This window comes from Oryctolagus cuniculus, chromosome 1 (genome assembly GCF_964237555.1).
Source record: "Oryctolagus cuniculus chromosome 1, mOryCun1.1, whole genome shotgun sequence".
Lineage (NCBI taxonomy): Eukaryota > Metazoa > Chordata > Mammalia > Lagomorpha > Leporidae > Oryctolagus > Oryctolagus cuniculus.
In genome coordinates, this window is record NC_091432.1 from 177,983,955 (window position 1) to 178,002,834 (window position 18,880).

At 41.6% G+C, this 18,880-nt stretch overlaps 1 protein-coding gene across 4 annotated transcripts in view; it reads right to left on the bottom strand.

The window, feature by feature from the left end:
* Window positions 1-18,880, bottom strand: part of TTC39B (tetratricopeptide repeat domain 39B) — a 146,389-nt gene that overhangs the window by 18,889 nt on the left and 108,620 nt on the right. For all 4 annotated transcript variants that reach the window (XM_070052366.1, XM_008254654.4, XM_051845482.2 and 1 more), the window contains 7 exons: window positions 17,274-17,382; window positions 14,473-14,540; window positions 14,325-14,384; window positions 12,420-12,581; window positions 11,701-11,792; window positions 4,577-4,703; window positions 1,042-1,150 (listed from right to left, as the gene is read on the bottom strand). In XM_070052366.1, the coding sequence (XP_069908467.1) occupies window positions 1,042-1,150; window positions 4,577-4,703; window positions 11,701-11,792; window positions 12,420-12,581; window positions 14,325-14,384; window positions 14,473-14,540; window positions 17,274-17,382 (727 nt within the window). The remainder of the gene's footprint in view (window positions 1-1,041; window positions 1,151-4,576; window positions 4,704-11,700; window positions 11,793-12,419; window positions 12,582-14,324; window positions 14,385-14,472; window positions 14,541-17,273; window positions 17,383-18,880) is intronic.

Here is an 18,880-nt window from a genome sequence, read left to right on the forward strand (position 1 = left end):
CTCCACAGGCAGCAGGTGATGGTTCACATAGCCAGCTCCCTGCCACCCACTTAGGAGTCTGGACCGAGTTCCCAGCTCCTGGTGTTGGCCTGGCCATTGCAGGCGGGCATCTGAGGAGTTAACCAGGGGATGGGACTTCTGTCTGTCTCTTTCTCTCTACCTTTCAAATAAATAATTTTTAAAATAATAATAAAGTTGTCAGTACCCACAGAAGATCAATGAAGAACAAGGAGGAGGAGCAAGAAAGGAAAGTAGGAAGAAGAAAATGAAAATAGAGGTGTGTCTTCCAGGATCTGATGGCCAAAGAGCCTGGATCATGTCATCTGCTTCCAATAGAGCTTCTAGTAATCTGGGAGGAGCCTTTAGAACAATCAAAGGTAATGAGTAAAAAAAATACAAAATCAAGTGTAGCAAGGCTGAAAATAATTCCCTGTGACTGCAGAAACACACCATCTGCTGGTGACCAGTAAGGACGTGCAAAAAAGTCCCGGCAAACTAAGACCAGAAATAAGTCCACATTGTCTCCGTGTTGCTCAAAACATCAAATACCAGTCTTCTTCCCTTTATCTTAACTGTTTTAAAACTCACATACCATACAATTCACCCTTCCAAGTACATAATTCAATGACTTTAAATTTATTTCAGAGTTCTACAACCACCACAATTTTAGAACATTTGACCATTCCTCTCCTGTGAAAATGTCATATCCTTTAGCTATTAGCTGCCCCATGCCTCCATCCATGGGCAACCGCTAATGTATTTTCCACATTTATAGATTTGCCAGTGCAGCATGTATCACAGAAATGGACTCATACAATAAATGGTCTTTTTGACCAGCCCAAGGCTTCCAAGGTCCATCTGCACTGCAGGCTGTGTCTCTCCTCCCTGCTTCTCCACTGCAATCACCCAGACGTCTCTGCTCAAGCTCTCTGCCCTTGGGATGCCCACAAATCCACATGGGCTGATGTGCACAGGGAAATGAAGGGAGAAAGGGAACGGAACAGAGACCCAGATTTCCAGGTGGTTGCTTTTCATACTCACTCTCATTTTGTAGCGTTGCCTCAGCCTTTTCGACAGTTATCAGCAGATTCTCGGACAGGTCTTTTCTTTTGCCCACTATTGAAAAACCATTCCAGACATACATCATTTCCTAATGAAGAAGAATGAAAAACCATTCGCAATTACATGAGGTTATTCAATGTCCTGTAGGACCACAAAACCATGTATGTGTGTTTTGCCCCAGTTGCTAAGGATCTCAAGACAATATTTAGAGATCATTTTCCCTAGTGTTCCTCATTTGGTGTTTAACAGTATAATTTCTCTTTCTCTCCCTTTATTTTGCATTTTATACTGTGAAGTACTTCAGGATATATAGCATGCTATGCTTTTACTGAAACAGTAATTTATTCATTCATTTAACAAATATTTATTAAGTATCTACTGGTATTCAAAGACAGAATTATAGATTCATAAATAAATATTTTAAACTGATACTATGAATAATTCTGTTTCATGTAAATTTTTGTTGTTACTTTTAAGTAAAGGGAAATATTTTAAAATTCCTGCCAGTTATTTACATAAAATGCTTCCAAGAATATTACTGGAAATGAACACTGGAGTATTTCACTGGGCTCAGGTTCTTTTATACCATTAAAACCATGTGTCGGTCCAGTAATGCAATCCAAGATGCAGAAAACACATTCACTGAAAGGCCATATGGCTGAATGACAGCTCCTGAAAATGTAAACTAATGATTTCTTATTGCAGATTATATTTAACGGGCTAACAGATGAGAATGTTTTTTGGACCAAAAGCAAATGTTTTTGCTTGAAAATATTTTTCTAATGTTCCTGATCATACAGTTCATATTGTGAAAGATGAAATTTGCAGGGTAATTACTATCTTCTTGGAAATAAATGAATTTAAAAATACAGATAAAGATATTGCTTGAAAAGCCTTTTACCACAGAAGCAATGGAAATGTGGAAGACAAATTTAGGTAGAATGACAGTAAATCATCTTTATGGCACTGAAAATTGGAATCCTGGGGCTGGTGCTGTGGCATAGCAGGTAAAGCAGCCACCTGTGGTGCCAGCATCCCATACTGGTGCCGATTCAAGTCCCGGCCACTGCACTTCTGATCCAGCTCCTGGCTAATAGCCTGGGAAAGCAGCAGAGGATGGCCCAAGTCCTTGGTCCCCTGTACCCACATGGGAGACTCAGAAGAAGCTCCTGGCTTTGGATCAGCCCAGCTCTGGCCATTGCTGCCATTTGGGGAGTGGACCTGTAGAATGGAAGATCAATTTCTCTACCTCTCTCTTTCTCTCTACAACTCTGCTTTTCAAACAAATAAATAAATCTTTAAGACAGAGAAAAAAAAAAAGGAATCATGCCACTCCGCCTTTCGTTTTACATAATTTATCACTAAAGAGTAAGAGCAAGCTCAATTCAATCACTGATGGAGTATTTTTAAATTGATGATGATGAGTCTAAGAAAAGTTTTATTAATGGAATATTTTACCAGGATACAAGCTCATGTCTGTTATTTTATGAAAAATAGGCTTCTGGGAAAATTCCTACATACAATCACTTCAAGCCCGTTTCCTATATAGTCTACATCCGTTCACCCAGAGAAGAACAACGAATTAACCTTCCTTAGGCACACACTGGTATCAGAGTACTAGAGTGGAGAAAGAACCATGATGGCGTAGAAACTTTTCAGCAAAATTCTGAGAGTCAGAATGAAAAGTCCTCCCACTGCAAATCAGTTGATAAAAATGAATCAGGAATGGAGCTGAAACTGCAATTGTAAGGCAGAGCAGGCTCTCGCGGGGCGGGGCGGGGCGGGGCGGGGGGGGGGGCATGGGGATGTCTGGTTATCTCTGATTTGCAGCGTTCTCAGCTCTAATTACAGACTGGTCACGGAACCACCTTGTCTGAAACCAGTGTTGTCTGGGATCATTTGTGTCAAGTAGGGAACACCTGGGCCCAGGTGCTAATTGCACACTAGCTCCTATCTGACACCTGTGCTTGTTTTTTTTTTTTTCTTATAGAATATATAAATACGTCCTGTAAGTCAATAATTAAACACATATACACACACAACCCATTTTACAGATAGTGAATGACAGGAACAATTCACAAAAGAAGTAAAAAATGAATAAACACGAATTGCTCAACACACCAACAGGGAAGTGCAAATTAAAACAGTAAAGCACTGTTGGTAAAAATTAAGTTGGTACAGCTTTCTTGGGTGAAAAACTGTCAAGCTCTATGAAAATATTAAATGTATGGGCCCTCCAACCAGGAATTACACTTCTAAAAATCATTCTCAGAGAATTACATGCACATGTAAGAAAAAATTAAAAAAGGATATTCACTGAAGTGTGTTGTTAATAGTAAAACCTAGGAAAACTAAACTAGTAAAGTGGATTAAATGAACTCTGAAAAAAAAAAAAAAAAAAGGTACCCCCAAAAGGACTACAGACCTTAGCTTACATTGATGAGCCATCTTGTGCTGACTTCCAATGGAAAAATGAAAGCCCCAACACAGCTACATAATCTGATATATTCAGGATTTCTTAACAAAACCTTATTAGAAGAAATGAAGCTGAGATTGCATTTTTCACAGAAGCCTTGCTTAGATGACATAATTCTCAGAGTGTGAATCCCAAGTGGAAGACAGCAGTCCCTGGCTACTTGTGGTTCCTAAGCACTAAAAACAGGGTCAGCCCTAACCAACATATCCCAGAAGGGTGAAAGATACACCAGTTTTTTAAGAATTAGCATAATGTAAAAGAATGCTGGGGCCAGCATTGTGGCGATGCAGCTCCCTGCTAATAAGCTTAGAAGGCAGTGGAAGATGGCCCAAATGCTTGGGCCCCTGTCACACAAAAGGAGGACCCAGATGGGGTTCCAGGCTCCTGGCTCCAACCTGGCCCAGCCCCAACCTCCTGTGGTCATCTGGGGAGTTGAACCATTGGATGGACGATCTCTCCCTCTCTGTTTCTCTCTTAGTATCTTTGACTTTCAAATAAATAAAATTGTAAAAACACTGAAAAAGGAATGCTAATTAGCTCATGAATAAACTTTTATCTATTATATGCTGAGGTGACAAAATTTTGTGTGGATTGCTTTAACAAAGTACATGCTTAAAATCAATTTGTTTCCTTTTGCTTTGTTAATGGTTAATAGAAAAAGTAAAATTACACAAATAATTTGCACTATAATTCAACTCCACTGAGATGTAATTCACATCACCTCTCTCTGCCTCAATTTCCTGATCTGCAAAATGAGCCTTATCAAGTTAGGCTAACAAAACTACAGAGGCCTTGCAAGAATCAAATGACGTGTTTTTTAAACAGCCTTTTTCCTAATACCTGGATCACACAAACTAGTCCAAAAAATGAGCTATGACTTTTACCATCTGTTAATTTATTTGTAAATGTTCACCTTAGGGAACACAATGGTTTTGAATTGAGCTAAACTTTACAACCAAAGTTAAATATGATCCCTGCTGCTGTGAAGAGACAACTGGTTTCCAGAAAGCAAGCAGTAAATGAAACAAAAGCAGGTACCAGGGCAGGCACGATGAGCTTCACAGGTGCAGGCAAGGAGGGGGAGTAACGTCGAGCCTTCCTCACGGCAAACTTCTCGGTGGGCAGGGACTTCCCAGCAATTCTCTGCTTCAAGCCATCGACCTGCCTGGGAAGACCCCCAACCCCCGAGAAAGGTCGTTAGAACCCTGTTATTTACACCTGCGGTTGCCACACTGCACAGGGCTCAGCAGCTGCACCTGGGAAACTGTTGGCACTGCAAAGCCCAGGCCTGTCTCAGACCTCGGGAATCAGCCACTGCCCAGTTAGGACCCAGCAAAGTGGATGCTGAGGAGGCCTGCAGGTGCATGTGAGGCATGCTCCACTGAGGGAAGTGCATTTCTTTCTATGCAACTTAGCTGATGACTTCAGTGGATCAAACACAGCCCAGGCAATCCAGGCAATTTCCGGAAGTAAGCACTAAAGAGTCCAAAGTATCTGTTTACACTGTGCATACCAGAGAGTGGGCAGAGGGCACATGGGCACATTTCCTGTTCCTGTTCACAAGCATGACACGGACTCACAAAATAACAGGGCTCGGAATTCACATGTAATCTGCAAAATGTTTCCCAAGCATAGGTGAGTTTGGAAACAGCAGCTGAGGACAAGCACTGTGTTTACAAACTTCCTGTCAAAGTTCTAAGGAATTCCAACAATGTTCTTGGGAGCACTTTCTTATGAATAATTTTCTGAATGCGTCAAACAAGGTGCTGGGTAAAGATTCCAGGAAATACCCAATTACATCACTGACAGATTAAGATGAACTAAGAGGAAAAACCACAAGGAGAGAGGCAAGCTGATATCATGTTCTTTCCTGGCACTGTATGGGCTATGGAGTGCTAAACCACAACCCCCATCACCTGCTGTTCACGAATGTCAGAGGAGGAGTCATGGAAAAGTGTGAGGTGGGAGAGGGGCTGGAGGCATAGCTTAAGACAGGAAACCTGTGGTGCTAAAGATCAGAGAGTGGCACGGTAGGTTAATCCTCCGCCCGTGGCGCCAGTGTCCCATATGGACGCCGGTTCTAGTCCTGGCTGCTCTACTTCTGATCCAGCTCTCTGCTATGGCCTGGGAAGGCAGTGGAAGATGGACCATGTCCTTGGGCCCCTGCACCCAAGTGGGAGACCTGGAAGAAGCTCCTGGCTTTGGATCTGCTCAGCTCTGGCCATTGTGGCCACTTGGGGAGTGAGCCAATGGATGGAGGATCTATCAATCTCTCTCTCTCTCTCCCTCTTCAGCTCTGATTTTCAAATAAATAAACAAACCTTGAAAGAGAGAGAACTCTCATTGTTAGTGTTCTCACCTCAGTATCCTAACAATGCAGATGCTGACAGAGCAGACTTCAAACTTTCTCCCGAAAACAAGATTACATATTTCACAGAAATAATTCTGATACAGGGAAATCTTAAACTGAAGCAAAGGAAGTACAGGACGACGTGAAATATTTCCATGTATCTTAATATTATTGTTTGTGTGAAATGAGGGAATGCATTTTACCAGTAGGAGGTCACACCGATCACACCATGATTCTACTGTTAAGATACCTGGTCTTGTTTTAAGGAGAGCTTCCAAAAGCAGTTGTGAAAAAAAGATCGTGGGGGCCTGTGCTGTGGCACTGCAGGTAAAACCACCACCTCTTCTAATCCAGCTCCCTGCTGATGGGCCTGGGAAAGCAGCAGAAGATGGCCCATGTAGGAGACCCAGAAGAAGCTCCAGGCTCCTGGCTTCAGATTGGCCCAGTTCCAGCTGTTGTGGCCATTTGGAAAATGAATCAGCCAATGGAAGACCTTTCTCTCTCTCTCTCTCTCTCTGCCTGTGACTCTGCCTTTCAAATAAATAAATAAATCTTAAAAAAAAAATCCTGGTCATACCTTAGAGTTGGTTCGGATAAGTTAGTCAGTGAAGCCATAATTTCTCAAAATGCACTCATGGAATTTAGTATTCCACTTACATGGTTTGGACATTGAGCAATGCAGTGGGGTCTCTGCTCTTTGACTTCCTCATGTCCAGTGGTCATCCCTTCCTTTCGGCCTCAGCCATCCCCACACTCACACCTTAGACCACTTCATCATCTGCAGCTTCGCCACCTCTAAGCACAAAGTCAGGCACACTACCTTTGAAACACAACTCTCTTCATTCTAACTTGGTTGTTGTTCTATTAAGAATTTTAGTCCACTTTCAACTGTCTCCCTGTCCCTGAACACTCCTGCTGACGCTATACTGTCCATGGCTTCTGCACTCTCGGGCCTGTTTCCTAACCCCGCTTGTCTACTGCCTCATCACTGCACTGATCCAGCAAGAACCTAGCCCTGGATAAAGCTCAGTATCCTCCTCCCCTGCATCTGCAGTGAGAGCAGAAAATATCACCATGAACTCGTCTCCACCAACCTCAAATTTGTCCAAGCACTGCCTGGCATCCCCCTACTCAGTTCTTCTCACTGCCTTCCTGTCTACTCTCTGCAACAGTGAACTTGTCCTCCATCACCCTCAGCCTTCTCCCTTCTCTTTCAATCTCAACAGATGATCCTGCCTCCTATTTCATGAACAAATACAAATCCCCATTGCATCACAAGCCTGCCTGGCTTAGCACAGGTTCAGTATTCCTCTCCTTATGATACAACAGCCCTCCTCTTAGCCTTCCTCCTAGAGCAAACCAATCCTGCCACTAATGCTTTGGATTCTGTCTCTCTCTGCTTCTCAAGAACCTTACAATAACAACTATTTCATTTGTTGCTTGTATGTACAACATGCTATTCTCAACTGGATTCTCCCAGTGGGTTTAAAGAATGCTCAAAATTTTCCCATTAATATGATTTGACCTCACACCTTACGCCAACTCTCTCCCTCCTTCTCTATCCCTTCTCCTTCATGGTCAAAGGTGTCTAGGGCTATACTGATGCTCACTCTCTCCATTTATTTCTATCTCATTCACTCCTCTACCAACTCCAGTCTGCTTGCCAACCCCATTCTTATATCTTCTCAGAGTCCACTGGGGTTATTAGTGACTACTATATCATTTTTTTTTTTTTGGACAGACAGAGTGGACAGTGAGAGAGAGACAGAGAGAAAGGTCTTCCTTTGCCGTTGGTTCACCCTCCAATGGCCGCCGCGGCTGGCGCGCTGCGGCCGGCACACCTCACTGATCCGATGGCAGGAGCCAGGTGCTTATCCTGGTCTCCAATGGGGTGCAGGGCCCAAGCACTTGGGCCATCCTCCACTGCACTCCCTGGCCACAGCAGACAGCTGGCCTGGAAGAGGGGCAACCGGGACAGAATCCAGCGCCCTGACTGGGACTAGAACCCAGTGTGCCAGCACCGCAAGGTGGAGGATTAGCCTAGTGAGCCGCGGCGCCGGCGACTCCTATATCATTTAATACATATTTTGTCTTATTTTGAAAATGAATACTGTGTTATGAGTGCTATGCACTGTGTTTTCAAGTGTTGAAATCCAAATCTCCTATGTGATGGCAGTAGGAACTACAGCCACTGGGAGGGAATTAGTTCAACAGAGTAGACTATCATGCATGGGAATAGTGACTTTTTAAGGAGAGAGCTTACACAGTTATTCAAAACAATTGAAAGGGAAGGAATCCTCCCAAACTCCTCCTATGAAGCCAGCATCACCTTAATTCCTAAACCTGAAAAACATACAGAGAGAGAGAACTACAGACCCATTTCCCTGATGAACAAAGATGCAAAAATCCTCAACAAAATACTAGCCAATAGAATCCAACAACATATCAGAAAGATCATTCACCTAGACCAAGTGAGATTTATTCTAGGTATGCAGCAATGGTTCAACATTTGCAAATCAATCAATATGAAACATCACATTAACAAACTAAGAACAAAAACCATATGATTATCTCAATAGATGCAGAGAAAGCATTTGATAAAATACAACATCTTTTCATGATGAAAACTTTAAGCAAATTGGGTATAGAAGGAACACTCCTCAACACAATCAAGGCAATTTATGATAAACCCATGGCCAGTGTCCTATTGAATGGGGAAAAGTTAGAAGCATTCCCACTGAGATCTGTAATGAGACAAGGATGCCCACTCTCACCACTGCTATTCAATATAGTCCTGGAAGTTTTAGCCAAAGACATTAGGCAAGAAAAATAAATCAAAAGGATATAAATTGGGAAGCAGGAACTCAAATTATCCCTGTTAGTAGATGACATGACCCAATATATAGGGAACCCAAAAGACTACACGAAGAAACCATTGGAACTCATAGTTTGATAAAGTGACAAGATATAACATCAACACACAAAAATCAATAGCCTTTGTATACACAGCCAATGCCACAGGTGAGAAAGAACTTCTAAGATCAATCTCACTCACAATAGCTACAAAAAAAGTCAAATACCTTGGAATAAATTTAACCACAGATGTCAAAGATCTCTTTAATGAGATATGCAAAACATTAAAGAAAGAAATAGAAGATACAAAAAAAATGGAAAAATCTTTCATGTTCATGGATTGAAGGAATAAATATCATCAAAATGTTCATACTACAGAAAACAAGCTACAGATTCAATGTGATACCAATCAAAATACCAACAACATTTTCAGATATAGGAAAAATGATGTTGAAATTCATATGGAAACACAGAAGACCCCGAATAGCTAAAGCAATCGTATACAACAAAAACAAAACCAGAGCCATCACAATATGAGATTTCAGGGCATACTACAGGGCAGTTATAATCAAAACAGCCAGGTACGGGAACAAAAACAAATGGATAGACCAATGGAACAGAAGAGAAACACCAGAAATCAACCCATGCATCTACAACCAACTTATCTTTGACAAAGAAGCTAAAATCAATCCCTTGAACAAGGACAGTCTCTTCAACAAATGGTGCTGGGAAAACTGGATCTCCACATGCAGAAGTATGAAGCAAGACCCCTACCTTACACCTTACACAAAAATGCACTCAAAATAGATTAAAGAGGCCAGCGCCGCGGCTCACTAGGCTAATCCTCCGCCTTGCGGCGCCAGCACACCGGGTTCTAGTCCCGGTCAGGGCGCCGGATTCTGTCCCAGTTGCCCCTCTTCCAGGCCAGCTCTCTGCTGTGGCCAGGGAGTACAGTGGAGGATGGCCCAAGTACTTGGGCCCTGCACCCCATGGGAGACCAGGATAAGTAGCTGGCTCCTGCCATCAGATCAGTGAGGTGCGCCGGCCGCGGCATGCCGGCCGTGGTGGCCATTGGAGGGTAAACCAACGGCAAAGGAAAACCTTTCTCTCTGTCTCTCTCACTGTCCACTCTGCCTGTCCAAAAAAAAAAAAAAAAAATAGATTAAAGACCTCAATCTACGACCTGTTACCATCAAATTATTAGAGAACACTGAAGATAACCTGCAATGTATTGGAGTAGGCATAGGCAAAGAGGTCTTGGAAAAGACCCCAGAGGTGCAGGTAATCAAAGCCAAAATTGATAAATGGGATTACATCAAATTGAGAAGTTTCTGCACTGCAAAGAAGCACTCAACAAAGAGGCAGTTTAACCCACTACACCATCTGCAATACTGGCATTTCATATGGTCACAGGTTCGAATCCCAGCTGCTCCACTTCCAATCTAGCTCCCTGCTAATGACCTGGGAAAGCAGCAGAGAATGGCCCAAGTATTTTAAATGTGCAGGGCTCCTTCCTGCAACAAGGACCCCTCCCTTGCAAGTCCTTTGCTGAAACAGCCCCCACTCACCACCTGAGCAGCTCTTCTCCATTTTCAGACCCATCTCAATCAGCGTTCCCTCTGTGCTCCCCTATACAGAGACTTGTGGGGGGAAATCAGTTGTGTGTGTGATCTTGCTGATATGTGTGTGATAACTGCATCAATGTCTGATTTCACTACAAGGTTATGAAATCCACAGGACAAGGGTCACATCTGTTTATTCAGCATCTAGCACAGTCCCCTTCATACAGCAGATGTTCAACAGAGAGGGATATATGAAAACTGGTCTCAGTAATGTTAAACAGAGGGACTAGCATTGCAGCATAGTGGGTTAAGTTCGTATCCCATTTAAGAGTGCTAGTTGAATTCCCAACTACTCCAACTTCTTGCTAATGTGCCTAGGAAGGCAGGAGATAATGGCCCAAGTACTTGGGCCCCTGTCACACATGTGAGAGAACAGGATGGAGTTCCTGGATCCTGGCTTCAGCCTGGCCTAGCCCTGGTTTTTGTGGCCACTTGTGGAGTTAAACAGCAGGTGGAAGATTTCTCATTCTCTCTCCCTCTCTCTCTCTCTCACCCCCACCCCCACTAATAAACAAGTAAACATTTTCTAAAAAAGGTGTTAAATAGTTTACTTCGTAATAGAGTTTCTCGGAATCTTGAACATACTATTAAATGTCTAGTATATGTTACATTGTTCCTTAAGTTTATATTTATCTAATCACAGAATACCTTTAATTCACAGTAATAGGTAACATATTTTGGTAATGATACAAATTTAGGAAACTGTGTTCAAAATGTGGTAGCAAAGAACAATAACAAAATCCTTCATCCAGAACATAAATGAAATAATGTATTCTCTGGGGCAAACACCATGGCTCACTTGGTTAATCCTCTGCCTGTGGTGCCGGCATCCCATATGGGGCGCTGGGTTCTAGTACTGGTTGCTCCTCGTCCAGTCCAGCTCTCTGCTATGGCCTGGGAGGGCAGTGGAGGATGGCACAAGTGCTTGGGCCCCTGCACCCGCATGGGAGACCAGGAGGAAGCACCTGGCTCCTGGCTTCAGATCGGCGCAGCGCCGGCTGTAGCAGCCATTTGGGGGGTGAACCAACAGAAGGAAGACCTTTCTCTCTATCTGTCTCTCCCACTGTCTATAACTCTACCCGTCAAATAAATTAATTTAAAAAAAAAGAAATAATGTACTCTGAAGCCACCAAGGATATCAGCATGCAAAATCTCCACAGAAAGATGACAGACTGACCCTGAGCTAAACATATTAACAACTTCCATATGGAATGAATAGGAAAGTTAAAGAAATATGAGAGTAAAGCATGGGACAACACCAAAGAATAAAGATAGAAGATGAATGTGTGCTCCTTTATACACCCGGCTCTGTGTTACAGGAATTGTTTCCCGCTCACCTGAACAAAGCCACCACATTCTCATTAGTGGCCACTACATCCTCTTCTGGAAGCATGCTCAAAATTGCCGCTTTCAAGAACACATATGTTGCCTTGAGGAAAAAAAAAGAAAAGAAGCTTGACATAGAAAGTCCCTAAGTAAATGATGTTTTGATCTTGAAAATCAGAAATGACCTACAAGTCTTCCAGACATAAAACCAAGAGGCATCAAAGAAATCAAAGGAAATGCCGTCTTAGATTGCCTATTCCAAATGAGAACAATAGTCCTCAATTAATTTAGACCATTTTCCTAGTGCACAACTATGTCATTCATGGCTGAGAACACAACAAAATGAATAAAAGATCACTATCTCACTCCTTCCAATTTCTCACAAATGGATCAGAACTAACTTTGATGATCACAAAAAGCCTGATCAGCAGTACTGGAAAATCTACAAAAATTATCTGGACTACAGTATTAGATAGTATTAAAAATAAATGTGGTTTGTCTTTGGAGTTAAAGCTTCCTTGTTGAAAAATACATTTTGGGTAGTTTTTAAAGCACCCAGTGCTGAGAGAAAAATGTCCATAAGCATAGTTGATGCATATATCCTCCTTTTGTGGATCTCCACATTGAGAAAGCAGAGAATGGGAAGCTACTGAACAACCAGCCCCATATGAAAACCATCCTGGTCGCTGATTAGCAAGCAGATGACATTCATGAAAGCACCGCACTTTACCTTGGACCATTTACTCTCTTTGCAAAGCAGATCTGAATAGTAATATGCTTGCATCCAGTTTTGCTGGAATACATTAATCCACATTAGCTCCCAGTAACAGAGATGGTGAAACTGTTTCCATTCTTCTTGAACTGAAATGCATTTTCGAAATATCTCTTGTGCCTATAAGTCAATTGCATAAAGCTGATCATCCAGATATTAGACAAGGAGATAATAACCTAATGGAAAAATACATAAAATACTTTGTACTAAAAGAACAAAATTATTACTTATTAAACCATTCAATATGACATTATGTTCAAAATGACAGTATGTTCCTTTCTGTACATGCAATGATACAATGAAGAGCTACCTCTTTATTTAACTTTATAAGGGGGCCTTGGCACTTTATGATTTGGGAGAGGGGCCTTTTCAAGTAAGATATAAAACATAGAAGTCTTTTAAGAAAAGACTAACAATAATAATGTCCTGAATTCTATTGGACAAAAAACAACTTAAAGTTACAAGTAATCAACAGCCTGGGAGAAGATACCACTACCTACCTAACTGGTAAAACATTAACCCTTCATCACCTTCATCATACAATTTTATAAAATCCTTTAAGAAAAAAACAACTCAGTGCTAAAGATATAAATTGACTTGGGGCCAACCTGTGGCTTATTGAGCTAAGCATCTGCCTGTGGTGCCAGCATCCCTTGTGGGCACTAGTTCAGGTCCCAGCTGCTCCACTTCCAATCCAGCTCCCTGCTGATGGCCCGGGAAAGTGGTGGAGGATGGCCCAAGTGCCTGGGCCCAAGCACCCACATGAGAAACCAGAAAGTGGTTCCAGGTTCCTGGTTCCTGACTTTTGGCTTCAGATCAGCTCAGCTCTAGCTGTCATAGCCATTTGAAGAGTGAACCACCAGAAGGAAGACCTATCTGTCTATCTGTAACTCTGCCTCTCAAGTAAATAAATAAATCTTTTAAAAAAAACAGATATAAATTGGCAAATCATGTGAAAAGATATACAAATGACAAATGTACATATGAAGAAATTTGTAAACTGCTAAATTAAAAAAATTAAATAGCCATTTTTTCAACCAGAGATAAAGTTCAGAGTTAGCAAACAGAATTGAAAGAAGCAGTCTCATATCTTTATACAGGAGTTTAAGTTGGAACAACCTTAAGTAAGGAGGGCATTTTAGCTTGGATTTATCAAAAGGCAAACATCTTTTGACCCAGAAATTAGAACAATCAGAATCTGGTATATATAAATACACCTGCACACAGAAGCGATGCCTAACAGTGCTGTTTCTAGAGGCCACAATCAACAGTGGACCACTTTAGCAATTATATGTATTCACCCCATGAAATGAAACCCAATCATCAGAAAGAATAAGGAAGATTTGAATATACTGACCTGGAGAGAGATCCAAGATGTATTGCAAACAGTAAAAACAAATTGCAGAAAAATATGTGTTTTTTTTTTCTCATTTGTGTAAAATAAAACGATGAGTATATTTATACAAAAGGCACCTCATTCTCCTTCTATTTCAAGGAAATCAGTAATTTCCTTTTATGACGCACCCACATGCAGTATAGCAGATCTTGCATCTTATGTGAGTCTAGATTCCAAAGTCAATGTGGAAAGCAGAAATTGATATGACAAAGTTTTCTGAAAATTCCTTAGATAGCACCTATTACTTTTTGGATATTTTACCCTGAACTGCCTCACATATTTTATACGTTAAGTGCAGATCATATTCAGTATTCTATTCTACATAAATTAAAAATTTGTCTTTTTAATTACATTGCTTTTTCATTTTTGTTTAGGCCATATAGCTGCATTTATCTACGTCAAAGGAGTGTGTGGCTCAAGTCCAGCCCACAGTCACCTCCCCCAGGTAACACGAGCAGATCCTTTACCTCTTCAACATTCCCCTTCAGCAGCTCAATCCGGGCATGATAGAACAACATGAGTGAGCCCTGTGGAGAGAGCAAGAACACACGCTGCTCAGCACGTGCACGGCGGAGGGACTGTGGACTGAAAGACACACTTGAAACGCGGGCATACCTCTGGGAACTGCTGCAGGAAGGGTGCAAGGAGACGTTCTGCTTCCACAACATTCACTTCTCCTGTACCTAGAAACAAACAGGGAAAGCCTCAGTCTTCACGTCACACGGTAGACATGTACAGCCAACACTTTAAGTTCATTAACATACAGCAAAGACCTATTCATGGGAAAGATGAAACCTGTCATTTTGTTGCTTTTCACAAATGAGAAAGAAAATAAAGGCAAGTAGCTCAATTCACAATAGCTAAGATATGGAATCAACTATGATATCTGTCAACTGAAGACTGGATAAAGAAATTATAGTTACACAGTTATTCTTAAGTGTTGAAATTTAACTGAAATGTGATCCCTGTTAAACATAAGAGTAGGAATAAGAGAGGGAAGAGATATATAATTTGGGACATGCTCAAGCTGACTTGCCCCAAATGGTAGAGTTAGAAACATACCAGGGGACTCCAATTTAATCCCATCAAGGTGGCATGTACCAATGCCATCTCACTAGTCCAAGTGATCAATTTCAGTTCACAATTGATCATAATGAAAGGACTAAGAGTCAAAGGGAGCACATAAGCAAGTCTAGTACCTGCTAACACTAACCGATAGAATAAATAAAGGGGAGAGTGATCCAACATGGGAAGCGAGATACTCAGCAGACTCATAGAATGGCAGATGCCCTGGATAGCACTCTGGCCTCAGAATCAGCCCTAAAGGCATTCGGATCTGGCTGAAAAGCCCATGAGAGTATTTCAGGCATGGAAAGCCAAGACACTCTGGCAAAAGATCTCTGTGAGTGAGATCTCAGTGGAAAAAACAGGTCTTCAAAGAAGGAGGTGCCTTTCTCTGAAGGGAGGAGAGAACCTCCACTTTGACTATGACCTTGTCTAAACAAGATAAGAGTCGGAGAACTCAAGGGGCTTCCATAGCCTTGGAAACTCATGACTGGAGCATAGGGGGATTGCTGATGCCATAGACAGGAGTGTCAATTGGTAAAGTCAACAACAGGAGTCACTGTGCACTTGCTCCTCATGTAGGATCTCTGTCCTTAATGTGCTGTGCATTGAGATTTAATGCTATAACGAGTACTCAAACAATATATTTCACTTTGTGTTTCTATGGGGGTGCAAACTGTTGAAATCTTTACTTAATGCATACTAAACTGATCCTCTGTAAAAAAAAAAAAAAAAAAGAAAAAAAAGAAAAGAAAAGAAACTATCAACTCCCAACTTGACTCTCACTGGGATTAAACATGGCAATAGGTCTGATCTGATTTCATCATCACTAAAAAAAAATCATCTATTATTTTTCACTTTATGTTTCTGTGTGGGAGCAAACTGTTGAAATCCTTACTTAATGTATACTAAGCTGATCTTCTGTATATTAAGATAATCGAAAATGAATCTTGATGTGAATGGAGGGGGAGAGGGGGTGGGAGGGGGGAGGGTTGTGGGTGGGAGGGATGGTATGGGGGGGAAGCCATAGTAATCCATTATTCGTACTTTGGAAACTTATATTCATTAAATAAAAGTTAAAAAAAAAAAGAAATTATAGTATATGTGCACCATGGAATACTATATAGCAATCAAAAAAATGAAATCCTGTTGTTTAAGCAAAATGGATGCAACTGGGAAACATTATACCTAGTGAAATAAGTCAGTCCCCAAAAGACAAACACCATATGTTCTCCCTGATCTGTGGTCAATAATAAAGAACCTAAAATGTAATCCATAGGAGTGAAATTGACACTTTGAGATACAATGACTTTGAACAGCCCCTGTCTTGTCTGTTGAAGAACAGGGTTTTTTTGTTGTTTTTTTTTTTTTTTCGTGTTTTTTTTCCTCCACACTATTTGTTAAACTCTTTACTTAGTTTAGGGTTAACCTTATGTGTATAAAGTTAACTGAAAATAGATCTTAGTTAAAAAAAAAAAGAAGAATGGGAAAAGAAGAGGGGAAAGGAAGAAGGGTGGCAGTGTGGGTGGGAGGGAGGATAGGATGGGAAGAATCACTATGTTCCTAAATTTGTACATGTGAAATACATGAAATTTGTATATACCATAAATAAAAGATTTCTACATTAAAAAATTTTTTTAAAAAAATAAAGGCAAGCCTCACTTATGACTTCAGTTCAAGAAAGCTCTTGAACAGATACATGCTTAAGTATGAAGGTGGCTGCCTAAGAATTCTGATGGGACTCTGGCTTTAACAGCACAATTAGCTTATTTTGACAAAAATGCAATTTGCAGCAAAAGAAGAAATCTAACATGAATATGATAAAACATATTAACTTAATACAGAAACTTTAGCTGAAAGCAGATAAAAAATACTCAATGAAAGAAAGTATGCACCGGCGCCGCGGCTCACTAGGCTAATCCTCCACCTTGCGGTGCCGGCACACCGGGTTCTAGTCCCGGTCGGGGCGCCGGATTCTGTCCTGGTTGCCCCTTTTCCAGGCCAGCTCTCTGCTGTGGCCAGGGAGTGCAGTGGAGGATGGCCCAAGTGCTTGGGCCCTGCACCCCATGGGAGACCAGGAGAAGCACCTGGCTCCTGGCTTTGGACTGGCGCAGCATGCAGGCCGTAGTGGCCATTTGGGGGGTGAACCAACGGAAGGAAGACCTTTCTCCCTGTCTCTCTCTCTCTCACTGTCCACTCTGCCTGTCAAAAAAAAAAAAAAAAAGGAAAGAAACAGTGTCATTTCCTCTGCCAAACATTCCCATGACAAACATAATAATTTTTAAACTGTTTACTTACTCAGGTGAAAGATAACCAACTTTCAGTGAAGCGTTATGTCACGCAGACCTTACCCAGAATGAGGGAGATGTAAGTGTGAAAAGCTAGGATGGTCAAGCAGCACAGTGGCGACCGCATGCTTCTTCCCGAGGCACCTTCCCTTAACTGCAGGAGGCCTAACTCCTGTGGGAATTCAATGCACTTTAGGAAGAGACCAACAAGGCTGGAAGGCTGTATTCAGAAGCTCCAACATGCTAGTTCACGGACACCTATCCTCCATAAGGTGGGGCTTAATATGACTAGAGGTCAGAATATAGGTGATGCCTAACTAGAAACGTATTTTTTTAAGTTTATGTATTTATTTTTATTTATTTGAAAAGCAGAGAGACAGAGAGAGAGAGAGAAATATCTTCTATCTGCTGGTACCCTCTGTAACAGCCAAGACTGAGCCCTAAACTCCATCCAGATCCCCCATGAGAGACACAGGGACCCAAGTGTTTGAGCCATCATTTGCTGCCTCCCAGAATGCATTAGCAGGAAACTGGATCAAAGGCAGAGCAGTGGACTCAAACCAAGCATCCTGATATTAGATATAAACTCTCTGCGCCACAACACTCACCCCCAAATTTTACATTGTAAACTGATATGAGAGTCTCACAAATCCTTCTATATCACATGATTCTAGGGGAAAGAATGAGGCAGTTTCACAGGAATGCTGTATTTCTTTGATAAAAATACTCATTCATTAAGACATACTGAGGATCTATGTGCAAGGCACTATGGTGGGTGTGAACAAATACAGTTCTACATCTTCAAAGATCTTTCCATCAAATAGGAAAGCTGGTCCACAAACACACACTCCTCTTAGAATATAGTGAGTACCATATGAAAGATAAATGACTATGAACGTTATAAACACTTGTGCCTCACTAGGGGAGTACCAGAGAATGTTCTGTGGAATAAAAGGCATTTATCTTGGCCCTGATAGATGGAAAAGCTCTCAAGAGAACATTAACTGGAAATTGGGGAAGACATCCAAAAAGATATCCTGGATCCTCCTGAAGAATAACCAGTGGTCCAGTTTACCAGGAGTTCTGGGAAGGTAAAAGGTATGGGTAGTCAGGTAGGGAACAATGGTTAAAATCAGATCCTGGCTCCAGCTATGGACTCCATCTTCCTGCCACTGCAGAACCCAAAAGGCAGCAGTGATGGCTTCAGTGAGAGGGCTCCTGCCACCCACGTGGGAGACCCTGCGGTGAGTTCTTGGCTTCTAGCCTCAGTCTTGGCTCAGCCACAGATCCTGCAGGCATGTGAGGGGTGAGCCAGCAGATCCAAGCTCGCTCTCTCTCTCTCTCTGCCTCTCAAACAAATAAATTTATTTAAATCTAAGATTTAAGAAAAAGAAAAGAATCAGGTTATGGGGTCCGTGTTACAGTTAGACTTTATTCAAGAAGCAATTTGGAACCACTAAAAGAGCAAGGTAGAAGACAAATGGTCACAGAGAAGGGTGGCCATAAGTATACAATGACTTATGAAGAACATGGACAGTGGAATAAACAGGAGAAAAACCACACCTTCTTGTACCCATTCTATCTATTCCTCAAAATCTCCCTCTTGGTTAACAGACAGCTGTTCCCATGTGGTACATTTAGTGTTGTGATTGATAGATGTTTTAAACTTA